This window comes from Cyprinodon tularosa, unplaced genomic scaffold (genome assembly GCF_016077235.1).
Source record: "Cyprinodon tularosa strain WSP-4 unplaced genomic scaffold, ASM1607723v1 ctg39, whole genome shotgun sequence".
Taxonomy (NCBI): Eukaryota; Metazoa; Chordata; class Actinopteri; order Cyprinodontiformes; family Cyprinodontidae; genus Cyprinodon; species Cyprinodon tularosa.
Window position 1 is genome coordinate 170,736 of NW_024039107.1, and position 25,326 is coordinate 196,061.

The window sequence follows — 25,326 nt, forward strand, 5'->3', positions numbered from 1 at the left end:
TTCTCCCTGGAAACTCAAATCTTCATTTAAATGAAAATCAAGACTTGATGAGACCAAAATCAGCAGCTTGTCAGGAAGAAAACGACTGAAAAAGAAAAGAATTAAGATGCTGTGGTGGTCTAGTCAAAGTCTGGACCATCGTAACCTTAAAGGGGTCATAGAATGCAAAATCTAGTTTCTATTTTAATAGATGAATAACGATAGTTCAGTGGGTTAAATGGACGTACAGAGAAGTCCAAACCCCATCAACATCTCTAAACTTCCACCTTAATATGGATGAATTCAAACGAAGCCCTCAATTGACGTAAACTTGGGGATGTTTCCTTATTTGGTTTTCTCCTGTACTTCTGTCACGCCCTGAAAGTGACATCCAGACCAGCCTACTGGTTCACAGCCCAAGAACATTAATAGAGGAAGATGGGAGACACCAGTTTAGCTGTTTAGCCTACAGTTGGGTTTACTTCTACAAGAATTACAAAGCAGTTTCTCTGTTAAAAATGAGCCAGAACCACGGGCAGAAATGCAGCGTTCTATTTTCACAGTCTTCCCAAGGATCCAAAGACTCAACAGGCATGGATCCCTGCAAAGATTGATGCTCAGCTGTTCATTTGATGAAGCATTTTACCAAAGACAGCTTTCAAAATCTTCAAAGCAGGATTTGCTAAACTTCCTTTACCGAAACGAGGGGCTGTTCGACCGTAAGGCCATAACAGCCGCGACCTGGAAGTATGATTCTGTCGCTAAGCTGTTGATAGCAATGCTAGCATACCTAGGGTGACCAGATTTGGGTTTGAGGGGAGCCAGTGACTGGACCAGACCTGGGCCGAGAGCCATGAGCCACCTGTCCTCAGCTGGAGGAGGGCGGCTGGGGGCCCGTAAGGGAGGAGAGAGGAAGTATGGGGCCCTTGGTGTCCAGGCTACAGTCATCCGGTCGGGTTCGTTCACTTCATCCATCACTGGATCCCTGCCTCAATGCGCCGCAGTTCCCGGACCAGCCCCAGAGCTGGCCCGTGTGTTTCGACTGCATGCTGCACTGTAGTCAAACAAAATCCCGGACGATTTTGAAATTCCCCCCGGACATTTTTTTAGGTATGAAAAGTCCGAGAAAAAGAGGACGTCTGGTCCCCCTACCATATCAACAATCTGATGTATTAGTGAGTGAGTGCTTGTTGCTATGATGCGTCTTTGCTCAGCAGCTTCACTCGAACCAACCAATCAGAGCACAGCTCATCTAAATATTCATGGTCATACCATAAAACAGGGGTCACCAACCATTTCAAGGCTACTTCATGGCTATTGAATCATAGGAAGGGCTACCAATACTGACCCACGAACAAGAGGGGTCAGCGTTCACCAGAGATGGCAAAAGTACTCACTTTCCGTACTTGAGTAAAAGTACAGATACTTGTGTTAAAAAATACTCTGGTAAAAGTGGAAGTACTGATTAAACTTCTTTACTCAAGTAAAAGTAACAAAGTACAGGCTTGTAAATTTACTTAAAGTATAAAAGTAAAAGTAGAAACCACTTTTTTCATGCCGTTGCCTACATTTTAAATGGATGTCTGCCAATAGGACTAGATCTCCGTTGTGTTCATTTTCAATCATCTCGTCGTCCATGCTACTATGCTAACGCCACCGCCACCAAGCTGCAATGATTTGCCGCCAATGAATACCGCCGAATCTGTCGATTCATCTTGTAGTGGTGCGTCAAATGCAACGTAGATTCCCATCCAATTAGATTGAATTTGGTATTGATGACGTGAAAAATAATAACGGTAACTCCATTGAAATGATTCAAAACTAAAGTAACGAGCCAATTTTTTTAAAATGTAAGGAGTAGAAGTAAAAAGTCGCCATAAAAATAAGTAGTAAAGTAAAAATATCAGAAAAATCTACTTGAGTACAGTAACAAAGTATTTGTACTTCGTTACTTCCCATCTCTGGCGTTCACCTAAACTTCATCCAAATTAAACACATTTTTATTGTTAACTATTAATTTCTAATTTTCCTTTAAACATTATAATTTTAAAATCTCTATAAATGCTAAAATGCCCTATATGATTACTATGATGAAATGCTCTATAAATGATTAAAAAGAAGAGTCACAGAATAAAATAAAATTTCAATCTTAGCCCACTGCTGAGTTGCTGTTTTCAGAGAGCGTTGAGGGCACCCCATGGGGTCCTTGAGGGCCCCTTGGTGCCCGCAGGCACCGCGTTGGTGACCCCTGCCATAAAAGGAAGAAAACCTGTCGTTGCATTCTGGGGCCAAGGACCAGATACCCTATGGAATGATTTTATCACCCCTTTACGGTTTCTTTTCTAACAAACATCAGCTGTAAAACTTGGATTATTTGTTTGCAGGGATTAGTTCCATTTCCTCGTTTTTATTCCCATTCTTGGAGATTACAGACTTTCCTTCTGCTGATGATTCTCACCATGCTGAGATGTTTAATATCAGCTGTAAAAGGTTGATCTGGTGTAAAACCAGCAGCAGTGAACTTCTTTCCAGCTGTTGGATCTCCTAGTCTGAGTGGAAAATTTAGGATCATCGCTGCCTGATTGGATGTGTATCAGAGTGGGGCGGGCTTCACGGCGACTAACCGGGTCATCTGATATAGTTAACTAGGGAGAAGCAGCAGCAGCTGACTTACTTCTAACGTGGTTTTCTGCGCAGTAAAGCATGTCAGCGGCGTGGATGAACTGGTAGCCTGATCCTCGCACCCTCAGCTCGGCCTCGGTGTAGCCCAGGACGATTTTCCCCCTAAACGGTCCAGGAAACCAGACACAGCGTTACACACAGCAACCAGGCTAGAGTAGACCGGTTCAGGTCATAGCAGGACGTACTTAGCGTCGCACGCCATAGGCGTAAAGTCCAGCTTGTGTTTGGTCCTGAAGATCATGTTCTTGGTTCTGATCTCAAGGATGGCGGGAGGCTGCAGCGGTGTCGCCACGGCGAACAGGGCCAGCTGAGGTGGGCTGATGCTCCCGCTCTGTGGACGGCTCTGACCGTGGAGGAACTTCAGTCTGCCCTGGATGCTCAGCGGCTGCAAGGAAGGCATTTCATGGTCAGTATCTCACCATCAGTCATCCATTTATTAATGAGACAGCGGGAGAAATGATTCAGTCTCTGCTGCTGGTTTCTCAGACCTGCTCCTCTCAGCCTGTTGGACACCATCAGTCACCGTTAGCCAAACGTCACGCATGGTGAAACAGACTGGCTGTAATGATGTAATGACCACTAATTCCCAAAGTAAACCTTCTGCATCATGTAGATCCCTTCAGGAAGCCATCTGCTGCCCTTCATGCAGGGATCATACACCTTTTCATGCTCAAATTCAAATACCTTTCAAGGCTTTTCAAGGTCAGAGGTCAACTTATACCTTAACGTTATAAATCGGCTGTAATTAACAGTTCCTCATGACTCGATGCAGTCGGCTGGGTTTCCTTAGAAAGACCAATTTGTCTGGACCATTTATGGCATTGACTTTGTAAAGTGACTTAACATGACATGATATGAATTGCCGCTAAATAAATAAAAGCAAATTTAATTTAAAAAACATTATGTCAAATCATGCTTAGAAAATACGCCAAGCAGCTGGTCAGCGCATAGAAAATGTACTAGAGTGTTTGAAATTAATAAAACTCTCAAAAAAATGTAGGAGTCTAAATAATTTTAAGCATAAAATTCATATGCATTGCTATATTTTTATATAATATACTTAACATCTTATTAAATCTGTCTTATATTCCATTTAGCAGGAAAACAACAGACATGTGGAAAGGACCGCAGAGCTATTTTAGTCACGATCAATCCAGATTTAACCATTAATTATCTATCCAACAAACTTAATAACTCCTTAATCGGTTCAAACAATCCCATAACGACAGCAAAAGATAACAAGTGTTACATTTTAAGTTTTGACCCACTAACTGAGCGACAGTGTAATGAAACTCTTCTATTACTTTAACTAAACTAAAACGAGGCGGAGTGACTGGATTCGCTCTCCCTAATGAATGCACGCTTCCAGCGCAGAGGATTAATCATTTGGAATGACGCCTTGTCAGACTCACCCTCCGCTATAGCAGCGCTTCTATGTCACGTATACCCAGGGGCGGAGCTAGATGGGGGGCCAGGGGTGGCTCAGGTTATCCTAAGCTATGTCTAAAATTATGCTACTATAGGCTTAGACTGCTGGAGGACATGGGGACCCATTTTTCATCATTCTGCTTCATTCTATCTCTATTCTCTCACTCCAGCGCAGGTGTTTAATGCTTGGAATGACGCCTTGTCAGACTCACCCTCCGCTATAGCAGTGCTTCTACGTCACGCATACCCAGGGGGCGGAGCTAGTTGGGGGGCCAGGACCCCTACCATTTGTTCCCTCTAATACAGACGGTGGCAGCAGTAATACTCTCACGTAAAATATTTAAAACATTTTAATTTTTCATATTTTATTAATTATTTTACAACATAAACACTGCGGTTAATTATGCACATCAATAAACTAACATTAAAGATGATAAATGCAGAATTCATGCTCTTTTCAGAACTAGATTTACTGTTTTCTGGGGTAAAGAGAAAATGATGTGTCTCTGCAAGTCCCAGATAACTATTTTAGTAAAAATGTATTAAATAATCCATTTATGTAGGTATTAGTTTTGTAAATATCAATTTTACACAGAATGATTATTGATAAAAGTAGGTAAGTAATGACAAAGGAAAAGATGTTTGCTCCAGAACTCAAACCTAAAATAATTTTATCCACTATATCTTTTATCTAGAAAGCACGGATGTTTAAATATATGCGCCTATTTGTTAGCAAAGTCTGTGGGAATGTATAGTTTTTCTATATTTAGAAAATATGGATATTCTGCTTGTTAATTTTCCTGTTGGAACCCGAGGTTCTGCCGTCTATCCACTTTCATTGAGCATTGTTTATTGCCTGGCCACCATTTTCTGGCTACGCCTCTGCGTAGCCTAGCATGTATCTAACAGTTAGGATAGATAATTAACGGTTAGGTTAGTGCCTGTGTCGTACCCCTCACCTGACTGCGAAAAACAAAATCTCTTTTCTGCACTTTGCCGTTTTCCTAATGTTGGTTCGCTTCATTTTAGAGCCATTTGTCTATACTTTATATTTTCTGGTAGCAGTTGATTAAAATCATCCTTCATCCTCCCGGGATGTTCATTCAACATTCTGTCCATTTGGGAGTCAGGTTGTCATGACGACAGACTAACAGGAAACTGAAGCAAAGGCTTTAATGAGGTGCACCAGACCCAGTGGTTAATAATTTTTTTTCTCTCTCATTATATTATATTAAGGTAAATTGAGAAAAACCTTAAAAAAACATTGAAATTCAAGCTTTTTGAAGGATTTCAAGCATTTGTTTGAACTCTGTTTATTTGTGACAGAATGCAAATAAGGTAGATTACAAGTTGAAAGAGATCAGGGGTCCAGTGAGGTTATCTCCAGAGCAGATCAGAAAAATTAATCCGATTGGATGTCAGACGTGAATCTGAGCTCTAAAACGTTTCCCGGTGAAAGAGAGGAAACCTTTCGGACTCACCAGGAAACCCGAGGAGTTGTCCAGCAGGCAGCGGAAGCGGCAGACGAAGGCTCGCTCCAGGAAGGAGGAGTTTTCAGGCGGGAGCTGGTCGGGGCTGTAGCTGACCGGGCGGGAGGACGTCGCTTCCACACCTGAACGCGTTAGACACAGCTGAGTGAAAACGTGTGGAAGCAGAGATGGTTGATGGGAGGATGGGCTGACCTACATGAGCTGCTGCTGCTGTGAGCCTAACTCACAGTGACAGCCGTGTAAACTGCTGTGTACAGTTAGAGTAGCTGGAAGGTCGCCGCTCCTCGCAGCTTCCTGACCTCACCATCAGAAGTTTAAACACAGAAACCAGGATATCTGCAGGAAGGAAGCTGGGCTGAGTGTTTGGGAAACAAACCTGCAGGATCGGTGGGGGGCTCCAGGCTGACCGGGGGGTTCAGGGCCCAGTGCAGGTTCCTCTTGAACTCCTGCTGGTCTTCAGTGTGGATCAGCTCAAACACACTCTGGTGCATCACATCCGTCTGACGGAAAAACAACGAGAGCGTCAGTTCTCCTTCTCGCTCCGCTCTGGGGACAAACGGGATCCTGACTGGGTTTTTTCTTTACGAAGGAAAAGGTCAAGCACGGCAGTGGAGTCATCATTCTGTGGGCCTCTACCAGGACTATCCTTCAACTTTACTTAAAATCAGCCAGATGTTTACTGAATTAATATTTTATGAAGAAGCTTTGAAATAAAAAGCTGAACTTGCTGTCACACATGGTGGTGGCAGCATCATACTGTGGGCTTTCAGATTGAATTGAAATTTTCTAACTTCCTGTCAAATCTAGAGTTGAAACCAGAACCCGGTGGGCGTTTCTTCAGGACTATGAACCCAGACTGGATAAAGCAGACTAACATAAAGCTTCTAGATTAGCGCTGAAATTCTGGTACAAAAACAAACCGCTAAAATCTAACTAAGTAAGCTTTAATCTACCAGTGGAGACATATTCGACAGAAGGAGCGTGTTGATGGAGAACCATCTAATCCAGTAAGGAAAGAAGGAAACCAGCAGATGTTTGGTGATTCTAGCTGTATGTTATCTAGAAGTGCTGCTGGAACACACCCTGTCTACTTTTAAGGCTAGGCTTAAAACTTTCCTTTTTGATAAAGCTTCTAGTTAGAGTGGCTCAGGTTATCCTGAGCTATGTATCTCTATAGTTATGCTGCTATAGACTTAGACTGCTGGAGGACATAGGGACCCCTTTTTCATCATTCTGCTTCATTCTATCTCTATTCTCCCACTCTGCAGAATCTGTTAGTTCAATCTTTCTCATAGTAGCTTCATCTGGTCTGTTCCTGTTTGGCCTGTGACTCCATCCTGGAGAGAAATATCAGCTGTGCTGCTGCCATCAACACCTTGGTTTATAGATGTTGGAGCTTGGCCTGTTTTTCAGTGTAGTCCTGTTTCTCTGTGACTACCTGGATGTGCTCTCTTCATCCTCTGACATTGGAGCTGGCTCGGAGCTCGTCTGCCTGGCTGTGTGTTTCCTGGAAGGGGCCGCCTGTGGAGCTGGTTGACAAGTTCATTTGTATCTATGCTTCTTTTTCTATGTCTGCTTCTGTCTCCTTGAACCCCAGTCGGCCTCAGCAGATGGCCGCTCACACTGAGCCTGGTTCTGCTGGAGGTTTCTTCCTGTTCAAAGGGAGTTTTTCCTCTCCACTGTCGCTACAAGCATGCTTAGTGTGAGGGATTGCATTCGAGTGAATCAGTCGATGCATTTTACTGGTTTTCCTAAGGTAGAAAACTTTAAATCAATCAGCCTGGATGATCTGGTGAACTGTAAAGTGCCTTGAGATGACATTTGTTCTAATTTGGTGTTATAGAAATAAACTAAATTGAATTAAATTGAAGGGTTTTGCCCCTCCCAGCTCTACCTGATGGTCTCTTCAGATCTCTGATTTCTCCAACCTTCTGCATTATCTGTTTTCTGTCATAACTGCTGAAAGTTATGAAGAGTTGAAATGAAAAAGAAACCCAGAGTCCTTTATTGTTTTATTCAGACGGCCGAGCAGCAGCCAGATACCAGCTAAGAGGGTCCAAAATCAGCTTGACCCGGCTTTTGATATGAGCGGGCCCGCCCTCCCAGTGGGGAGGAGTCACGGCCGGGTCAACAGAGGGAATTTTGACAGGCTGAAGTGTTGCGTGAAACGATTCTGTTGACTGTATGCTGCGGATTGGTGTCCCGACCTTGTCCGCTTCACTCAGATCAGCGCACAGAACCCAGTGAGCTGAACCCGGTTCTTGTTGCTGGTCCAGCTGACGAAAGATAAAAGTTGACGGTTCTTCCACAGCTTTGATGAAATAACGATCGCATGGTGTGAGGCTCTGATGAAGGAGCAGATAAAGAGTCTGACAAGACTTCAGCACATGATCAGATCGGACCTGGGCTCAGCTTCAATCACCTGATGGAGTCAGAAAATAAGAGCAAAAACTCCATTCTTTCAGATCCTCTTTGGTCAGCAGGAGGCGACGGGCCTCAGGGGCGAATCACACCTGGAAGCTGAAGATATGAGACGACTTTAGGTTCCCTTCCAAGGCGTGAACGTTGGTCACGTTGGTCGCTGTGAGACTGAGAGACCGGCCCGTTATCTGGAGGGAGACTAGTCTGCAGGAAGCGCCGCTTTGTTGTTACAATAACTGGATCAGACTGATTCTCTATTTGTGCATTTTGAACCGGTCCTCTGACCAATCAGAACAAAGTGTTTCTCTCTTCCTGGTCAGTTATGTTAGCTGAAAGTATTTACAGTTTCTCAAAGTTGGAACAATCAGAGACGTAAACCAGATCAGCATAAAAACAAAAAGCATGTTTCTAAAACATTTGGAAGAAGTGCATCAATTCCTCCTGCAGTAAAGAGCCCCATAGCATGATGCAACCACCACCGTACTTCATAGTTTGAGAGATCTCCCTTTGCTGGTATCATTTCCAAATCATTCAAAGCTTAAAAAGAGAGTAAAATGACTTTTCAAATAAAAAAAACTAAATGTTGTGTTGAAGACTTATGATCTTAAATATTTATATCAGCAGATAGCCAGCCTTTGTCCTTTTGATTAAAAAGAAACACTAATCAGGCCTTGCATTCAGCATCTATGGATGGATATACAGCAGGGAGGTCTTGTTATACATGTTTTTATTTCTGATATTGCAGCTTTCAGCATTGGCCGATACAAATTAACCTGACTCTGCCAGATGGATTTGCTCCGCATATCCATCTGGAAACCAAAATACTGGTTAGCTGATTGGCCTATGTTGGTGATAGACGGGCCAAATAAACCAATCAGATCAACGAAGCATGTGACGTACTAACAGAGCGACGATGAAAACACAACCACAAGCCAGGCTACTCTTGCTGAAACCAGTCGGGAGAAGAGCAAAAACATCTTTTCCTCTGAGAAAAGCCTCCAGAGCAGTGTTTTGCTATTCTTTCAGTGAAGAAATACTCTGTAATTCCGATAAAACTTGCTCGATAACCACGCTAACGCTAGTTTCATCGGCTGAAGCCGCCATGTTCTTTAGACTGAACTGTCGCTCTTCTCATTGCGTCACACCTCAACCCGCCTCAAAGCCAACGCTGATTGGACGTTCATTTGGTGAACGGCTCCAAATTTTCTTTAACGGAAAGTCTCCAGACTGATTAGCGAGTGAAACCTTGAAAGCTCGCGAGATCAGGATGGTCTCACGAGGCTAGATACAAATATTGACCCAATATGATTGGTTCAATCAGCACAAATCATACTTTCATTAGTTAATTTGTAATGCTGAATGTTAGATAAGGGTTTGTTTAAAGAAAGATAAAGAAATATAGTCATTGACAATAGATCTAGAAACAACAGAATGGGTTATATGCAAAGCTCCACGACTTCCTGAACTTCAGCCAGCTCCTCTGTCTGATTGATCCAGGTGTGTCTGACCTAAGTAACCATGACAACATTGGCCAGCAATGAAACGTAGGAAACAAAGGAGCTGCTGAAGTTCAGGAAGTAGTGGAGTCTGGCATATAGCCAATTAACCAATTGGTTGCATGAAATATAAACACAAACATTAAAATAATCTAAAGGTAAAATAAGATAATTAAATAATAAGACAGGTAAATTGTGATTGATTGATTTTTTTTTTACAGTAGGGTGTTTACACTGGTATTTATATGGATGGATATTTATGTTTATATATATAGTTATTGCACTGGGTTTCAAATATAGAGAAACAGTTATTGCTCAGGGTATCTAATGGATAATTTCATATAAAACATTGCGCAAGTTATTTTGCAGTTGTAGTGCTGAATTGTCGCAGTGCAAGTCAACTTTTTCACCAAGCTGCAACAAATTTTTCACACTTTAAACGCCGACATCGCTCTCATTCCTGTAGCTTAGCATCGGCTACTCTGTTAGCAGAGGCCGTTTTTAGCTAGCCTCGTGAGACCATCCTGATCTGGCGAGCTTTCAAGGTTTCCCTCGCAGATCAGTCTGGAGACTCTCCTTTGAAGAAAATTTGGAGCCGTTCACCAAACGAACGTCCAATCAGCGTTGGCTTTGAGGCGGGTTGAGGTGTGACGCAACGAGAAGCGCGACAGTTCAGTCTAAAGAACATGGCGGCTTCAGCCGATGAAACTAGCGTTAGCGTGGCTATCGAGCAAGTTTTATCGGAATTACAGAGTATTTTTTCTTCACTGAAAGAAGAGCAAAACACTGCTCTGGAGGCTTTTCTCAGAGGAAAAGATGTTTTTGCTCTTCTCCCGACTGGTTTCGCCAAGAGTAGCCTGGCTTGTGGTTGTGTTTTCGTCGTCGCTCTGTTAGTACGTCATATGCTTCGTTGATCTGATTGGTTTATTTGGCCCGTATATCACCAACATAGGCCAATCAGCTAACCAGTATCTTCGCCCCTTCCCAAAATTACTTCAACGGAAGGTTTCCAGATGGATATGCGGAACAAATCCAGCAAATCCATCTGGCGGAGTCAGGTTAGTTTTTGGTTCTGTGTCAGAAGAAGCTGACGGAAGCTGAGTAATTCTATCAGCTTGTTTATAAAGGACCAATCTCTCATAAGCTACGTTTACATGCGCAAAATTTCCCCAATCCAATCCAAACCTTGGTTGATCGGAAATTCAAAATCTCCGTTTACATGGACACTAAATGAAATGATCCGATCATGACGTGTGTATACATGTACCAAGCGTTGGATCAGATTAAATATTTTAAGCATGCGCAGAACTTCCTGCCAAACTTGGCAGTTCTGTCTGCGTCTGGTTTTTGGGAGGCCTGACAAACGATGCGCTCGGAGCGAGCGGAAAGAAAAACGGAGAGAGGAGGAAAAAAGCGCTTGGCAGCGAAATGTCCGAGAGAAAATGTAGAGAATGAGCGATTGAACCGGCTTGGGAGAGCAAGTGGGCTGTGGAGAGAGAAAAGAGGAAGAGGAGGAGGATAAATTCCTGCTTCCTGCAGCTTTAAATGAACTTGAGTGTATAAGTCGGCGTTCCTAGACTCCTCCCGCCATGTTGTTCACAGCGAGAGCGAGAGCGACCGGTGGTTTCCTGTTGCTGACAAGGCGGAAAAACGTCACGCTGACGTCGCACACATGCGCAGTGAAGATTATTTTACTCTTAAGATCCGAATGGGTGTTTACATGGACGCCAATCGGAATGGCGATCGGCAAAAACCACCTCTCTCTTTCGGAATTAAATTTTGGTCCGATCGGACCGAATCGGATTAGAATCTTCAGTCTGACATGTTTACATGAAACATTTTTGATCTGATCAGGCCTTCAATCCGATTAGTTGTGTCCATGTAAACGTAGCTATAGCATCCCTAAACAAAGGTGACTAATTGGTAAATTAGCATCATGGATATTAGGATTCAGCTAATGAAGAACACGGAGATGTTTAACATGTGGGAATAATCCTGGTAACTCTCTGTATGTTAGGAGAGATCATCAACAAATGACTGTTGATTGTTGTGGGTTTTATTCGATTCATATTTGTGTTTATTTGATGCTTTTATTTCATGAAAATGTGTTTGATTGTTTGATCCCTGTGGCTAAAGATTAGCCTCTCCTCCATCTAACCCAGACTTCCTGTTTCATCGCGGGGGCTCCTCGCCGCCAGGTTTGGATCTCACAGAGGAAGTTGGTTCTGGGTCACAGGTGAGCGAATACCTGATGGAAGCCGACGTAATCCTGGATGGTATGAGAGCAGAAGAAGATGTTTCCATCAGCCGTCACCACCAGGACGAAGCCGTTCAGAGCCTGCAGAGAGGAAGAAAACATCTTCTGCTTCGTGGTGCTAATGATCTTATTTGTGTTTGGAGGCGAGTCAGAAGATCCAAATTAGGTAAAGCACATGAAGGCAGTGCTGGAAACATGAACCCGATTCTCTGCATGTGGAATAATCCCATCTTTAGATCAGCTTACTCAGAGTGTTTTGTTTTCATTCGGTGGAAAAGGCATCAGCGTAATCTGTTTGTAACCTCTGATTCACCCTCTGCTTTTTCCTTTTTTTTCTGGGCTCCAGTCAGCCTCCAGTTGGATAAAAAGCCTTGAAATGAGAGAGGAGAAATGGGCCAGCAGCGGATAAACAAAACAAACTGCAGCAGAGGAGATAAGGCTGGACCTCAGGCTGACAGACAGGAGCGGAGCGGACGTCAGGTCAGAGAGGAGCCGTGCAGAGAAGGAGGAGGTCACCACGGGATGACTAACACCTCCATCGCCCTCCTCCTCCGGCCTCAGGGGTCTCTGCCGAGGCGATGACACCGTATCTGTATCCGTCTCACTGATGAAGACACTGTTTACAACCTTCATCAGGAGACGCTCCTCATCTGACCCGACACGTCGGCTCTCGCTCTCCTCTTCACTTATAAACCCTCCATATTAGAGGCGCGTCAGACCTCTGCCTACAAGCTGCTGGATTATTTACAGGATGGAAAAAAACCAACGTTTTTCCTTCGATAAAATGAAATTAAAAACATGCCGTCTGCTTTTAATTATGTCTCAATTATTGCCAATTTAACGACCTCAGAAGAAATGATCCCAAAACCTCCTGGTCTGATTTATTTTAAGGAAAAATAAATAGAACCGTCTCTTTAAATCCGCTTTATAGAACTAAAGGTTTCAATTTAATTCAGTAGAAAACATAAAAACTCTGCAGCAGTGATACAACTGCCTGCAAAGGTGACTTATTTAGAAATAATTCAGAACAGAATCGGGTTTGACTCATCGGAGTGGAAATAAACCAAGAGGGAACATTTAAAAACAAGCAGTAGATTTAAACTTTGGGGGAAAAAAAGACCAAGTTTATCCAGATAAAGACCAGCTGTCAGTCAGAGAGCAGCTTTAATATTCAGTCTGCATTTAACCCCTTCATCACCCTTAAGGCTGGTTTATGCTCAGAAACCAGGCCGTCTGCGTTTGTGTCGCAGTTAACGCAGATATGCCCCGCCCCTTCTGCAGACACTATGGTGAACCTCGACAAAACTGTAGGTGGCTGCTACATACGCTCTACACTACCTGTTCGGTACCTTACCGGCTTGTTTTGTTTGCATTGTGGAAAATGATTTGTTGAACCCTTTCCAGGAGGAAAAAAAAAACCTTTTTCCACCTGGATCCCCGCTCTTTTTGGCACTCATATTCCTCGGTTATCGCACAAACTTGGTCCCGCTTCCTCACCGCATCGGCCGTATCTAGACCCACAGCTAGTTCCTGATTGTCCCTCTTGCGTGGGAATAACATAGCGCAGACCACGCTTCAAAATTAGGCATACATCAAAAAAATCAAGCTCACTGCGACACTCTGCAGCTGGAGGATAAGCAGTGAGGTAGCAGGGAGCAACTTTGAGAGGAATCTGAACCTAAGGAACTTGCTTAGGTATAATTCCTGGTTCAGTGTCTAAAATGGAGCAGACCTCTGGGATCAATGCATCTCCATCTGAAGGCTGTCCCGCCGCCCTGCTGGTCAGAGACTCCACTAGACCTAAAACAAGCAGACTCTGCTGCACAGAGCACAGCCTCATGCATACATGCTGGACTAGAAGGAAGCGAAGGAGGACTGAACCCACCTGAAGCAGCAGCTCGCCCTCGGAAATTCCGCCGTCTGCGTTTCCTGAAGTCCTGCTGCCGTCTTCGCCGCTGCTGATAACGTTGGAAGGGTGCTTTTTCAACGCCACTACAGGAGCAGAGAGAAAAGACGAGTTAGAGGCGGATCCTTCTGGGTCTGACCTGCTGAAATAGGTCTGATCAATCAAGCTGTAAAGAAGCTCTGGCCTTCCCTCTAGTTTCAGCTGCTGGTCTCTAAAAAGCATCAACAGCATCTCTTTTATTTGCCTTTTATCACTGGAAGTTTATGATGAAGTAGTGAGAGTTAACGTCTGCAGGAATAAACAGCAACAGTGACCTGTTAGGAGATACAGTAGCAGCCATTCAAAACGGCCCTTCCCAGCCAAACGCCAGCCGAATGGCAGCCCACTTCCCTGCAACTCCCAGCAAATCCCTCTAACTTCCAGCAACTGGGGTGAACCTCCTCTTGCATATTTTTTTACTCTGACTCCACCTTTTCACTGAATTACAGGGTCTGATCAGGAGATGATGCCTCTCTTTAGATCTTAATGTTCACAAATCATGACAGTTATAATATTTTAGAACAAACATTGAAGTTTAAATAGGAATTTTTTATTTAGTTTTTCATTACCAAAAATATTCTAAATGCATCCCTTACAGAGATTGCAGTATTTCATTTATTGTTGTTTCTTGTTTTTTTGTTTATAAAACGGTAAAAACCTTCATTTTTCATTGACTTTGTGTCATGATCTGGCCTGTTTGCTCCCCCTTAATTAGTCATTCCTTTCACCTGTCATTTTCCCTCCCTGCCTCAATTATCATTTATTCCTCTCACCTGTTTCCTCTGGTTATATTCAGTTCATCCTGAGCATTCAGTGCCAGATCATTTGTCTTTCTGTCAGCCTGTCTGTTAGTTTTATTCCTTGGTTCATGTCCTGGATCCTAGCAGCCAGTGGAAAGAGGGTTTTTGTTTTTGTCTCATCTCCTGATCGTCCACTGTTCCTCCCCCGCGGAGTCCTCTGGGTTTTTGGCTCAATATGGGGGGAGGTTCAGTTTTTATCTCAGTAAGCCTGGCTCCAGGGAGGAGACCAGTTTAAAGTCCTGCATCAAGTTCTGGTTCCACGTCCTGTCTCGGCTACCCTCTTCCACTGAGCCTGCCTGTCTGCACCTGATCCTGTCTGCTCCTGTGCGTGACCACCTGGTCATGCTTCTGGTCCCAGTCAGACTCTGAACCCTCATGGGAGCCTGTGGATGCCTGGAAGTCTGGATCCTGCCACCTGTCTCTGTTCCTGCCTGATCTGGATCCTGTTCCTGTCTGTTCTGGATCCCTGACCAGGATCGGATTCCAGCATGTCCTCTGGGACTGCAGCACTTGGGGACATTCTTGGTCTGGACTGTTAAACCAGAGTGTCTGTGATTGGGCGGTGCCCCGCCCCCCATTCTGCAGTGTCTGCGAGCCACAGCTCCGCTTTAGTTTTTGTTCATTTAATAAACGTTTTGAACTTTCCTACTGACTGTCTCTCCTTGAATACTGGGTCCATCTGTCTGCAAATATGTGCCAGATTATATAAAACAGACGTTTCCTCATCCTTCCTGAATTAAAATAAATTACATTTCCAGATTAAAGTCCCTGAAGGGGCTCCTGTGTCCCTTTGACCCCGACACCCACCAGCATGCCTTTGACCACGGGGATGCAATCTGGGAACAAAGAGCTTCTCTGAAGCAGCAAATAGAGACATTGATAGAAGGGGAAGTCTTTGAGAATAAAGACCAAAGGTCGGACCTTCTCCTGAACCCGACCCAGATTCACTGCGGGGGTTAAAACATCTGAACTGGACCTTTTTATTTCTGCGTCCTGCAACACCACAACCAGAGAGCAGCAACAAACAGGGACATGGATACGGCTTCATCTCACTATGAAGGCAACCAGGAAGCAAACGAGTGTCAATAATTCAGAGCTGGAGGAGGAGGTGGAGAGTTTAGCTGTCTGACGTCAAGGATGGGAGCCTACGGGAGGGAAAAAAACGCCAGAGGCGACTGTAGGGAGGGTGGGAGGGGACGTTTGTTGGCACAACGGAGGGCAGCGAGCATAAAAACATGCATTAAAAACGTCACAACAGACGCTGGTTAGTGCTCTACACACACCAGCCTGAGCCAGTCTGATGGAAGGAGAAACGACCTCCGAGGAAGAGATGTGGATGAATGGCGACGTGAAAGAACTCACGTTGGTTTGGTTTCTGAGTCTGAAGCCGATCTGAGCGACGGTTCATCAGGAAAGCAGCCGCCTGAGAGGATGATGCAAAAGATGACCCAAATACTTTAACAGGAAGTTCAGTCTGCAAAGTGCTGCATTCTCATCCACAAGATGCTTGATTTAGGGCAGGAATGACGGATTTATTTGGGGTCCAAATATCTATGAAGCTTGAATTCCTTTCATTCCTCCACAGCAGATAGGCCCAAATATTTACATCCAGTCATTCATGGTTATATCTGTTGAACCAGTTCACCAGACCTAAGAAGGCCTCTGGCTTCCCTCAGGATAGCTGACCGTTCCTCTGGCCATTCCAGAACCTTACATTCTGCTTTATCCTGTTCAGAACCAGTTTTTAGAGTGTTTGGAATCATTCTATTGTTTAAGGCTCCAGTTTTGTCCCGGTTACGATAACATAACAGCTTATTTAGGTTGAGGACTAATAAAAAGTTCCATCCAGCTAAAGGAGAGAAACCCAGACTCCTGCCATATGTGGTTCTGAATCTGTTACAAAGAATGGAATGTGTTTGTTTCACCAAAGCAGTAGAAACCAGAGCAAAGCTCCAGCTAGTCGAACATTTAACACATAAAAATTAACCAGAAATAAAGCAGCGTTACCGCAGCAGCACCTAGAGCCAAAATATGACATATGCATTTTTTTCAACTGGCAAATGGCTGTTTCCAACTAGTATATTCCTTTGTTCAACTAGCTTAGGCCGTTTCTGAACTAGCTTAGGCCGTTTTTGAACTGGCATATGCCATTTTCAAAACTGGCAAATGGCTGTTTCCAACTAGTATATTCTTTTGTTCAACTAGCTTAGGCCGTTTCTGAACTAGCTTAGGCCGTTTTTGAACTAGCTTAGGCCGTTTTGAAAACTGGCAAATGGCTGTTTCCAACTAGTTTATTCCTTTGTTCAACTAGCTTAGGCCGTTTCTGAACTAGCTTAGGCCGTTTTTGAACTGGCATATGCCATTTTCAAAACTGGCAAATGGCTGTTTCCAACTAGTATATTCTTTTGTTCAACTAGCTTAGGCCGTTTCTGAACTAGCTTAGGCCGTTTTTGAACTAGCTTAGGCCGTTTTGAAAACTGGCAAATGGCTGTTTCCAACTAGTTTATTCCTTTGTTCAACTAGCTTACGCCGTTTCTGAACTAGCTTAGGCCGTTTAGAAAACTGGCAAATGACTGTTTCCAACTAGTATATTCCTTTGTTCAACTAGCTTAGGCCGTTTCTGAACTAGCTTAGGCCGTTTTGAAAACTGGCAAATGGCTGTTTCCAACTAGTTTATTCCTTTGTTCAACTAGCTTAGGCCGTTTCTGAACTAGCTTAGGCCGTTTTGAAAACTGGCAAATGGCTGTTTCCAACTAGTTTATTCCTTTGTTCAACTAGCTTAGGCCGTTTCTGAACTAGCTTAGGCCGTTTAGAAAACTGGCAAATGACTGTTTCCAACTAGTATATTCCTTTGTTCAACTAGCTTAGGCTGTTTTTGAACTGGCATATGCCATTTTCAAAACTGGCAAATGGCTGTTTCCAACTAGTATATTCTTTTGTTCAACTAGCTTAGGCCGTTTTGAACTGGCATATGCCGTTTTCAAAACTGGCAAATGGCTGTTTCCAACTAGTACATTCCTTTGTTCAACTAGCTCAGGCCGTTTTGAACTGGCATATGCCGTTTTCATAACTGGCAAATGGCTGTTTCCAACGAGTTTATTCCTTTGTTCAACTAGCTTAGGCCGTTTCTGAACTAGCTTAGGCCGTTTTCAAAACTGGCAAATGGCTGTTTCCAACGAGTTTATTCCTTTGTTCAACTAGCTTAGGCCGTTTCTGAACTAGCTTAGGCCGTTTTCAAAACTGGCAAATGGCTGTTTCCAACGAGTTTATTCCTTTGTTCAACTAGCTTAGGCCGTTTCTGAACTAGCTTAGGCCGTTTTCAATACTGGCAAATGGCTGTTTCCAACTAGTACATTCCTTTGTTCAACTAGCTTAGGCCGTTTTTGAACTGGCATATGCCATTTTCAAAACTGGCAAATGGCGGTTTCCAACTAGTACATTCCTTTGTTCAACTAGCTTAGGCCGTTTTTGAACTGGCATATGCCGTTTTCATAACTGGCAAATGGCTGTTTCCAACTAGTATATTCCTGTGTTCAACTAGTTTAGGCCGACAAAACACAAGAAAATGGTTCTGCTCTGATCAACAAGAAATCCAAAACCAGACGTGTTCAGAACTCTGGAGGAGCAGACTCGGCTAGCCATGGTAGCCATGTTGACTCGTTCAAACAGCTCAGTCTGTTCCTACACTAACACGCCTCCAATCATTTGATCTGCTGAACCTAAAATAGTCTATCAGGCTTTGTAGATCAGTCTCCCTCTGGAGATCTTGGACAATGTCTCCTGGACCGTCCTCATTATGGACAGCTGGTTTGTTTCCTCTAGCAGCTCTCAGAGTGTTTGTAGTTTTGTAAATGTGCTGGTCATCCTGAGGTCACATCATTAGGGTAAGTTTCAGTCTTGAATTTGGCCTTTCTAGCTTCAAGAGGAAACAATCTCTGCAGGTTTATAGACTCACCAACTCCTCTGCAGGTTGAAGCTTCTCATCATGATATCATGGCTGATCGTTTAGGTCTGAATCCCGTCCCGATGCTGCAGCTTTCCTGGGTTTTACACACTGATTGTACTTTGTTCTGGCTGCACCCTCCCCTCCTCTAAAGGCCTGTAAGCCTCCCCTGAGTGGATTATCCCCCTGTGTTTTTATTCTTTCATCTCCGCAGCACCCGCATTAATGGGTCCGGCTCCCCAGACCTACATTAGTGGATGGCTCACCCTTCGGGATGAGGGTCATCTCATGGCCACGGGCGAGAGCGGGCTGAGCCGCGGCGGGTCTTTCTTCTGTCTGGATGGCAGGAGGAGAGGAGGTCGAGCTGAGTTCAGGCACTTAGACGGAGCTGGGTGCTCTGACCTAGTTCTGACACCGAGGGCTGGGTGTGTTCTGGTTCAACATAAACGCTCCATTAAAACGTCCCCACATGAAGAGCTGTCCTGTTCAGCTGAGTGGCTGTAGGAATGCTAACCTGAAACAGCCGTTTGGATCCTAAAACATCCATTTTGACCCGCAGGGTTTAGCCGTGACACAGTCCAACCAACAGCACCTGGAGAAATTCTTCTTGTTTTGATAATTAACAGGCAGCAGCTATGAATCTGAGCTGAGATGGAAAATAAAAGCTGCTGAGGATCGAAATGTTTCTGCTAAAGTTCTGCTCCTCTCAACACAAACCCAAACCTTTGATGTTGAACTCCAGAACCTTCTCAGACTCCCGTTCTGTCCAACAAGTGGTTCATTCCAACATCAGAGGGCTATCATGAGGATTTTAACTTATTCTCATTGTTTATTACACCACAGAATTCGCATGCCGCTGCCACCGCCGTGCCTGAGAGCTGCTAGTGTTTAGAGGTTGCCCCCCCCTCTGCCTACAGAGGAACAAATTGACTTATTTTGAGATTAAAACCCATTTTCTACTGAAGTTGTGAGTTTATAGAGATGATGTTAGGTCCCAGGCTGGGTCTGAGCTTGTTTCCCCACCTGAGAAGAAGCTCTTGGTGCGCAGGTAGCTGACGCTGAGCCTGAGGATGGACAGCTTGTCCAGGCTGGAGATGACTTCTTCAGGGAAGGGCAGCAGGCTGGCGAGGCGGTCCAGTTCTGAGTTCAGGCGGTCCCGATGACGCTTAGAGGGGTTGGTCTTGGTGCCCTCAGCTGGACTGGGTTTAACTCTGGAGATAAAACCAGCATCAGCATATTTAGAATAAACACATCTTCCTAATTTTAATCTAGATTATCTAAACTGCTTTAGATTTTCCACATGTTCAGACGATTTTTTCCGGATTATAACAGTTTTTTTTTTTTAGCTTTTTTTCTAATCATTAAACACTGAAAAACAATTGTTGTTCTGATGCATCCAACTCAAATGTTTAAAGATCAGTCAGACTGGATGGAAGGAATCCATCAACAGCAGTTTTTAAGTCTTGCCACAGATTAACTTTGACTAGACCAATCCTGTTTCACCATGATGATGGCGTGTTCACGGGGAGATGCACCGTTAGCTTTCCTGCAAGGATGTCATTTTGCATGTAGGTAATAAAAAAAATCTATAAAGTTTAATTTCTGAGCAGAGATCCTTCAAAAAGCCTGATATGTGGTGGACAAGTTATAGCTCTGCTTTCACTGGCTTTTATTTTGGGCTTTTAGTGTCAGGGGGCTCGAATAGAAAGGAACAGATTTGAATTTGCTAATAGAAATAAACAGGTTAAACTAATGTATCCTCTTTGTCTGTTTTCATAGTGATGCATGAGTAAAAACAGAAAGCAGTAAAGCGGTGAAAGGTTCAGGGTTGTAGAGGCCCTGCTTCTGGAAACGGTCACAAAGATGATAAAATAATCTGAAGCTGCTTTAAAGACGGGAAGAAAGAGGAACAAAGATGATAACATCCATAAATAATGACTCAAATGTCAGATTGACTTCGTGTGACTCTGCCTCGGATGTGACCCTCTGCTGAAATGTCTCTCGTGTTTTTATTTGCTTTTCTTCTGCTGAGTTCTTCCCCAATGTGGCTCCTTTCTTTCCACAGAGATAAAGGCAGCGCTATAGGTAACCAACCGCCTGGGACCCAGGGCAGCCAGGCAGCCGCCTGGGACCCTGGGCAGCCAGGTAACCGCCTGGGACCCTGGGCAGCCAGGTAACCGCCTGGGACCCTGGGCAGCCAGGTAACCGCCTGGGACCCTGGGCAGCCAGGTAACCGCCTGGGACCCAGGGCAGCCAGGCAGCCGCCTGGGACACTGGGCAGCCAGGTAACCGCCTGAGACCCAGGGCAGCCAGGTAGCCACCTGGGACCCTGGTAGCCGCTTGGGACCCTGGGCAGCCAGGTAGCCGCCTGAGACCCTGGGCAGCCAGGTAACCGCCTGGGACCCTGGGCAGCCAGGTAACCGCCTGGGACCCAGGGCAGCCAGGTAGCCACCTGGGACCCTGGTAGCCGCTTGGGACCCTGGGCAGCCAGGTAACCGCCTGGGACCCTGGGCAGCCAGGTAACCGCCTGGGACCCTGGGCAGCCAGGTAACCGCCTGGGACCCAGGGCAGCCAGGTAACCGCCTGGGACCCTGGGCAGCCAGGTAACCGCCTGGGACCCAGGGCAGCCAGGTAACCGCCTGGGACCCAGGGCAGCCAGGTAACCGCCTGGGACCCTGGACAGAGCCTGGGACCCTGGACAGCCAGGTAACCGCCTGGGACCCTGGGCAGCCAGGTAACCACCTGGGACCCAGGGCAGCCAGGTAACCGCCTGGGACCCAGGGCAGCCAGGTAGCCACCTGGGACCCTGGGCAGCCAGGTAACCGCCTGGGACCCTGGGCAGCCAGGTAGCCGCCTGGGACCCTGGGCAGCCAGGTAGCCGCCTGGGACCCTGGGCAGCCAGGTAACCGCCTGGGACCCTGGGCAGCCAGGTAACCGCCTGGGACCCAGGGCAGCCAGGTAGCCACCTGGGACCCTGGTAGCCGCTTGGGACCCTGGGCAGCCAGGTAACCGCCTGGGACCCTGGGCAGCCAGGTAGCCGCCTGGGACCCTGGGCAGCCAGGTAACCGCCTGGGACCCTGGGCAGCCAGGTAGCCGCCTGGGACCCTGGGCAGCCAGGTAACCGCCTGGGACCCTGGGCAGCCAGGTAGCCGCCTGGGACCCTGGGCAGCCAGGTAACCGCCTGGGACCCTGGGCAGCCAGGTAGCCGCCTGGGACCCCGGGCAGCCAGGTAGCCGCCTGGGACCCTGGGCAGCCAGGTAGCCGCCTGGGACCCAGGGCAGCCAGGTAACCGCCTGGGACCCTGGACAGAGCCTGGGACCCTGGACAGCCAGGTAACCGCCTGGGACCCTGGGCAGCCAGGTAGCCGCCTGGGACCCTGGGCAGCCATAAGAACGAGCCAAAGGAAGCGTTCTGCGGCATGCATGACCTCAGGAAATCCTTTCCCCCTCTCAGCCCCCCCTTACTCCAATGTATGCGATGTATTGTGATGAACTGTTTGTACTGAAACTGAAATCTCGATTGTAATGTAAATTGCAGTTGCCAATAAAAATTGATTGATTGATTGAAAATATGCCAAAAAAATATTATTTACAAGAAACTTAAAATAAAAAAGATTGACAAATAGACAAAAAGATTAGAACAAAAATCCAAAGACAGGGGAAAAAAGGTAAGAAATATCAGATAACATCCTAATGTGAGGAAAATGACTAAATAACAGATGTGAGGCGGTGAAAAAAAAGACTTAAAGATAGAGACAACAGAACAACAGCACAGAAAGCAAGAACATTTATTAATATGCCCCCAAAATAAGGATAAACCCAGAAGAACACAGACGAAAACCATCTATAAATGCATAAAAACCTGTTAACAGATATCCGCACCTTAGTAATAATACATCAAATTAGAAATACTTGCTGCTTTAAACATAAAATCCTCTAAAATCTAAAATAAGGACACAGATCAGGACGTCAGAGTGACACTGAGCATATTTCCAATGGTGTGTGGCCCCCCCCGCGGCCCTTGGCTTTAATATCTCTTGATCCGCTCCTGGATAATCGGATAATTAATGAGGAGATAATTACCCCTCTGCAGACTGCAGCTCCCAGCTGCCGCCCACAGGGGGAGCACTTCAGACCTAAATCCTGCAGGGTAATAATCCCATGTTTACAAACTGCCTGCCGCTGCTGAACAGGGAGGATTTATAATAAGCTGCATCTAACATTTCCACATCTACTGATAGGCGCCTCATTAGCGCACTTTTACAACTCACCCCCTTTGCGCCGGTTTCCTGCGCTTCCTCCCTGCGTACATGTTTGCGTTGATTTGGGAGATTCAGGTTAGAATCGGTGAAAGAATCAGAAAGAATCCCGGAGTTCACATCAAAAGGAAAGGTTTTAGTTTTCATTCCGCAGCCGGACTGTCAGAAACAGCGGCAAAAGTCTCCATGTGGCGCTAATTCCTCTACAAGCGTGAGTCTGACAGGAGCGCAGGTTCATTTCCCGCATCCAAAGGAGCCGCAGTCCGCTGCGCTCCCACACTGCGTCACATCCAGCGCTGCGCAAAAAAACAAAGAATGAAATAAAGAAAAGAGGCAGTTTGAAAGCTCACATCCCACCGGAACACGATCAACTTCAGCTCCCTGGCTCCCTCTGCTCCTCTCCTCCTCCTCCTCCTCTAGGGTCGGTCAGAGCGCGCTCCCAGGGCTCTGGTACAGCGTCGAGAGCGCGCATGGGAGAGGACCGTACGTGACGTCAGAGTCGTATGAAAGTTACATTAAAAGTTAATGTGAAAATGTTTTTTTTTTTATCAAAAGGTGTTTCTTTAATGACCAGATTTCTAATGATGCGAAACGCCCCTTCAAAATAAAAGCCGACAGCGTCAGTTTCTTAAAGCTGCAACAAACCCCTCAAAGATGTAGAGATCATCACATCAAGAGAGGGGAAATTGCATTTCTTAATAAGTGATGCAGACATCCTGGAACCCCCCCCCCCCCCCCCCCCCCCCCCCCCCCCCCCACAAAAAAATAAATAAATAAATAAAAGAAAAATGAAGTTCCCTCCATAGTTCCCTAAATGATACACATCCCATTTTTTATTACATGTTTAAAATGTTCTCTGTGGTTAAAAGTGAATGTGGAAGTTATCTGGAGGCTTAAACATCCAGAGAAATATAATATTTGGTTAAAGCTTCTCTTTAACTTCAAAATCTTCTAATCTTCAGGTACTGTTAGGGGAAGGTTAAATAAAGCTTTCAGGATGGGACCTTCAGAGACTTTCTGAGGCCGATCGTTCCCTGAAAGTAAATTAAATTCAATTTATTTCTATAGCGCCAATTCACTACATGTCATCTCAAGGCACTTTACATTTCACCAGATCATCCAGACAAATATGTATTTTCCATCTAAGGAAAACCAGCTGATTGCATCGACTCATTGACTCAAATGCAATCCCTCACACTAAGCATGCCTGTAGCGACAGTGGAGAGGAAAAACTCCCTTTGAACAGGAAGAAACCTCCAGCAGAACCAGGCTCAGTGTGAGCGGCCATCTGCTGAGGCCGACTGGGGTTCAAGGAGACAGAAGCAGAGATACAAAAAGCAGCTGTAAAAGGCGGCCCCGTCCAGGAAACACACAGTCAGAGAAACAGGACTACACTGGAAAACAGGCCGATCTCCAGCATCTATAAACAAAGGTGTTGATGGCAGCAGCACAGCTGATATTTCTCTCCAGGATGGAGTCACAGCCAAACAGGAACAGACCAGATGAAGCTACTATGAGAAAAAGCAGAGAGAGCAGAACGTTAGAGATTGAACTAACAGATTTTACAGATTGGAAGAAAAGAGATAGAATGAAGCAGAATGATGAAAAAGGGAATAAGGAAACAGCATCAATGTTGAGTGTTTTAGAAATCATCCACCAATTGATTATATGGGTGGAACCTTAGAAAGCATGGTCTAGTTCCCCGGCACAATTCCTAATGTCGCATCGGTGTCAATGTCTGAACCTGGAACCGATTTCTATGGTGAAAAAATAAATAAAATAAAGCTTAACAACTCTACAGATTGGACACAGGACTCTGGAAACCAGATGCAGTTGTGTTGCTCTAAAATGCAATTGTGTTAAATTAGGAAACACTGAAAAAACTTCCTGAGTGAGAAATAAGCATATAGTCAATACAGAGGAAACACTGCCACCTGGTGGACACATGAGATATTACTCTGATTTTAAATTGATTGGTTAAAGTAAAGAACTCCACTTCTGTTCCAGCCACTGACACAGGCGTCAATGCTATTAATGTTTGTTACTGCAGTAGAAGCATTAATCCTGCTGTTTGAAAACACTTTTGTAGAATTTAGAGGATTAACTAAGAGCTTTTTATTCAAGTAAAGGTGTAAACGTACAAATTTTAAAACTACTAAAATTACCAAAAATAAAAGTGATGCTTTAAACCTTATTCTGGTTGCTGCACGACTTTAGTAAAGGAAACTTTTTCCACATTTCCACACTTCTGGATGGATAACTAATGTTAACAGTGCTAAATTTAAATTTATATCTTTGTATCACCTTGAAAAACGATTTATTTTGGTGCAGCACCGAGTCCAACCACAAAAAAATTAATTGTCTTGATGAAGATAATTATATTTATGGTTTTTATTTTTTAAATACCAACAGGCCATGATGAAAATGAGCTGAAATGACACAAAATTAACGAGTCGATTTATAAAAGTAGTAAAGGAAAGGAGTAAAAAGTTGTCTAAAGATAATTACTATTAAGGTAACAAAGAATTTAGGTAAACATTTTTACAGCCAATATATTTCACATATGAAATAGAGAATATAGGAGATGCTGACGATAAATATCTGTATTTTGTTCCCAAGCAGAGCAG

At 44.8% G+C, this 25,326-nt stretch overlaps 1 protein-coding gene across 1 annotated transcript in view; it reads right to left on the reverse strand.

Annotated features, from left to right (window-relative positions):
- LOC119791444 (aryl hydrocarbon receptor-like) overlaps positions 1-23,130 on the reverse strand; it is a 35,940-nt gene extending 12,810 nt beyond the window's left edge. The window contains exons 1-8 of the mRNA XM_038297529.1: positions 22,712-23,130; positions 19,465-19,652; positions 13,639-13,745; positions 11,745-11,834; positions 5,956-6,079; positions 5,571-5,701; positions 2,847-3,046; positions 2,654-2,763 (exon numbers count right to left, since the gene is read on the reverse strand). Of these exons, the coding sequence (XP_038153457.1) occupies positions 2,654-2,763; positions 2,847-3,046; positions 5,571-5,701; positions 5,956-6,079; positions 11,745-11,834; positions 13,639-13,745; positions 19,465-19,652; positions 22,712-22,752 (991 nt within the window). The 5' untranslated portion in view covers positions 22,753-23,130. The remainder of the gene's footprint in view (positions 1-2,653; positions 2,764-2,846; positions 3,047-5,570; positions 5,702-5,955; positions 6,080-11,744; positions 11,835-13,638; positions 13,746-19,464; positions 19,653-22,711) is intronic.
- Positions 23,131-25,326: the final 2,196 nt, after the last annotated feature.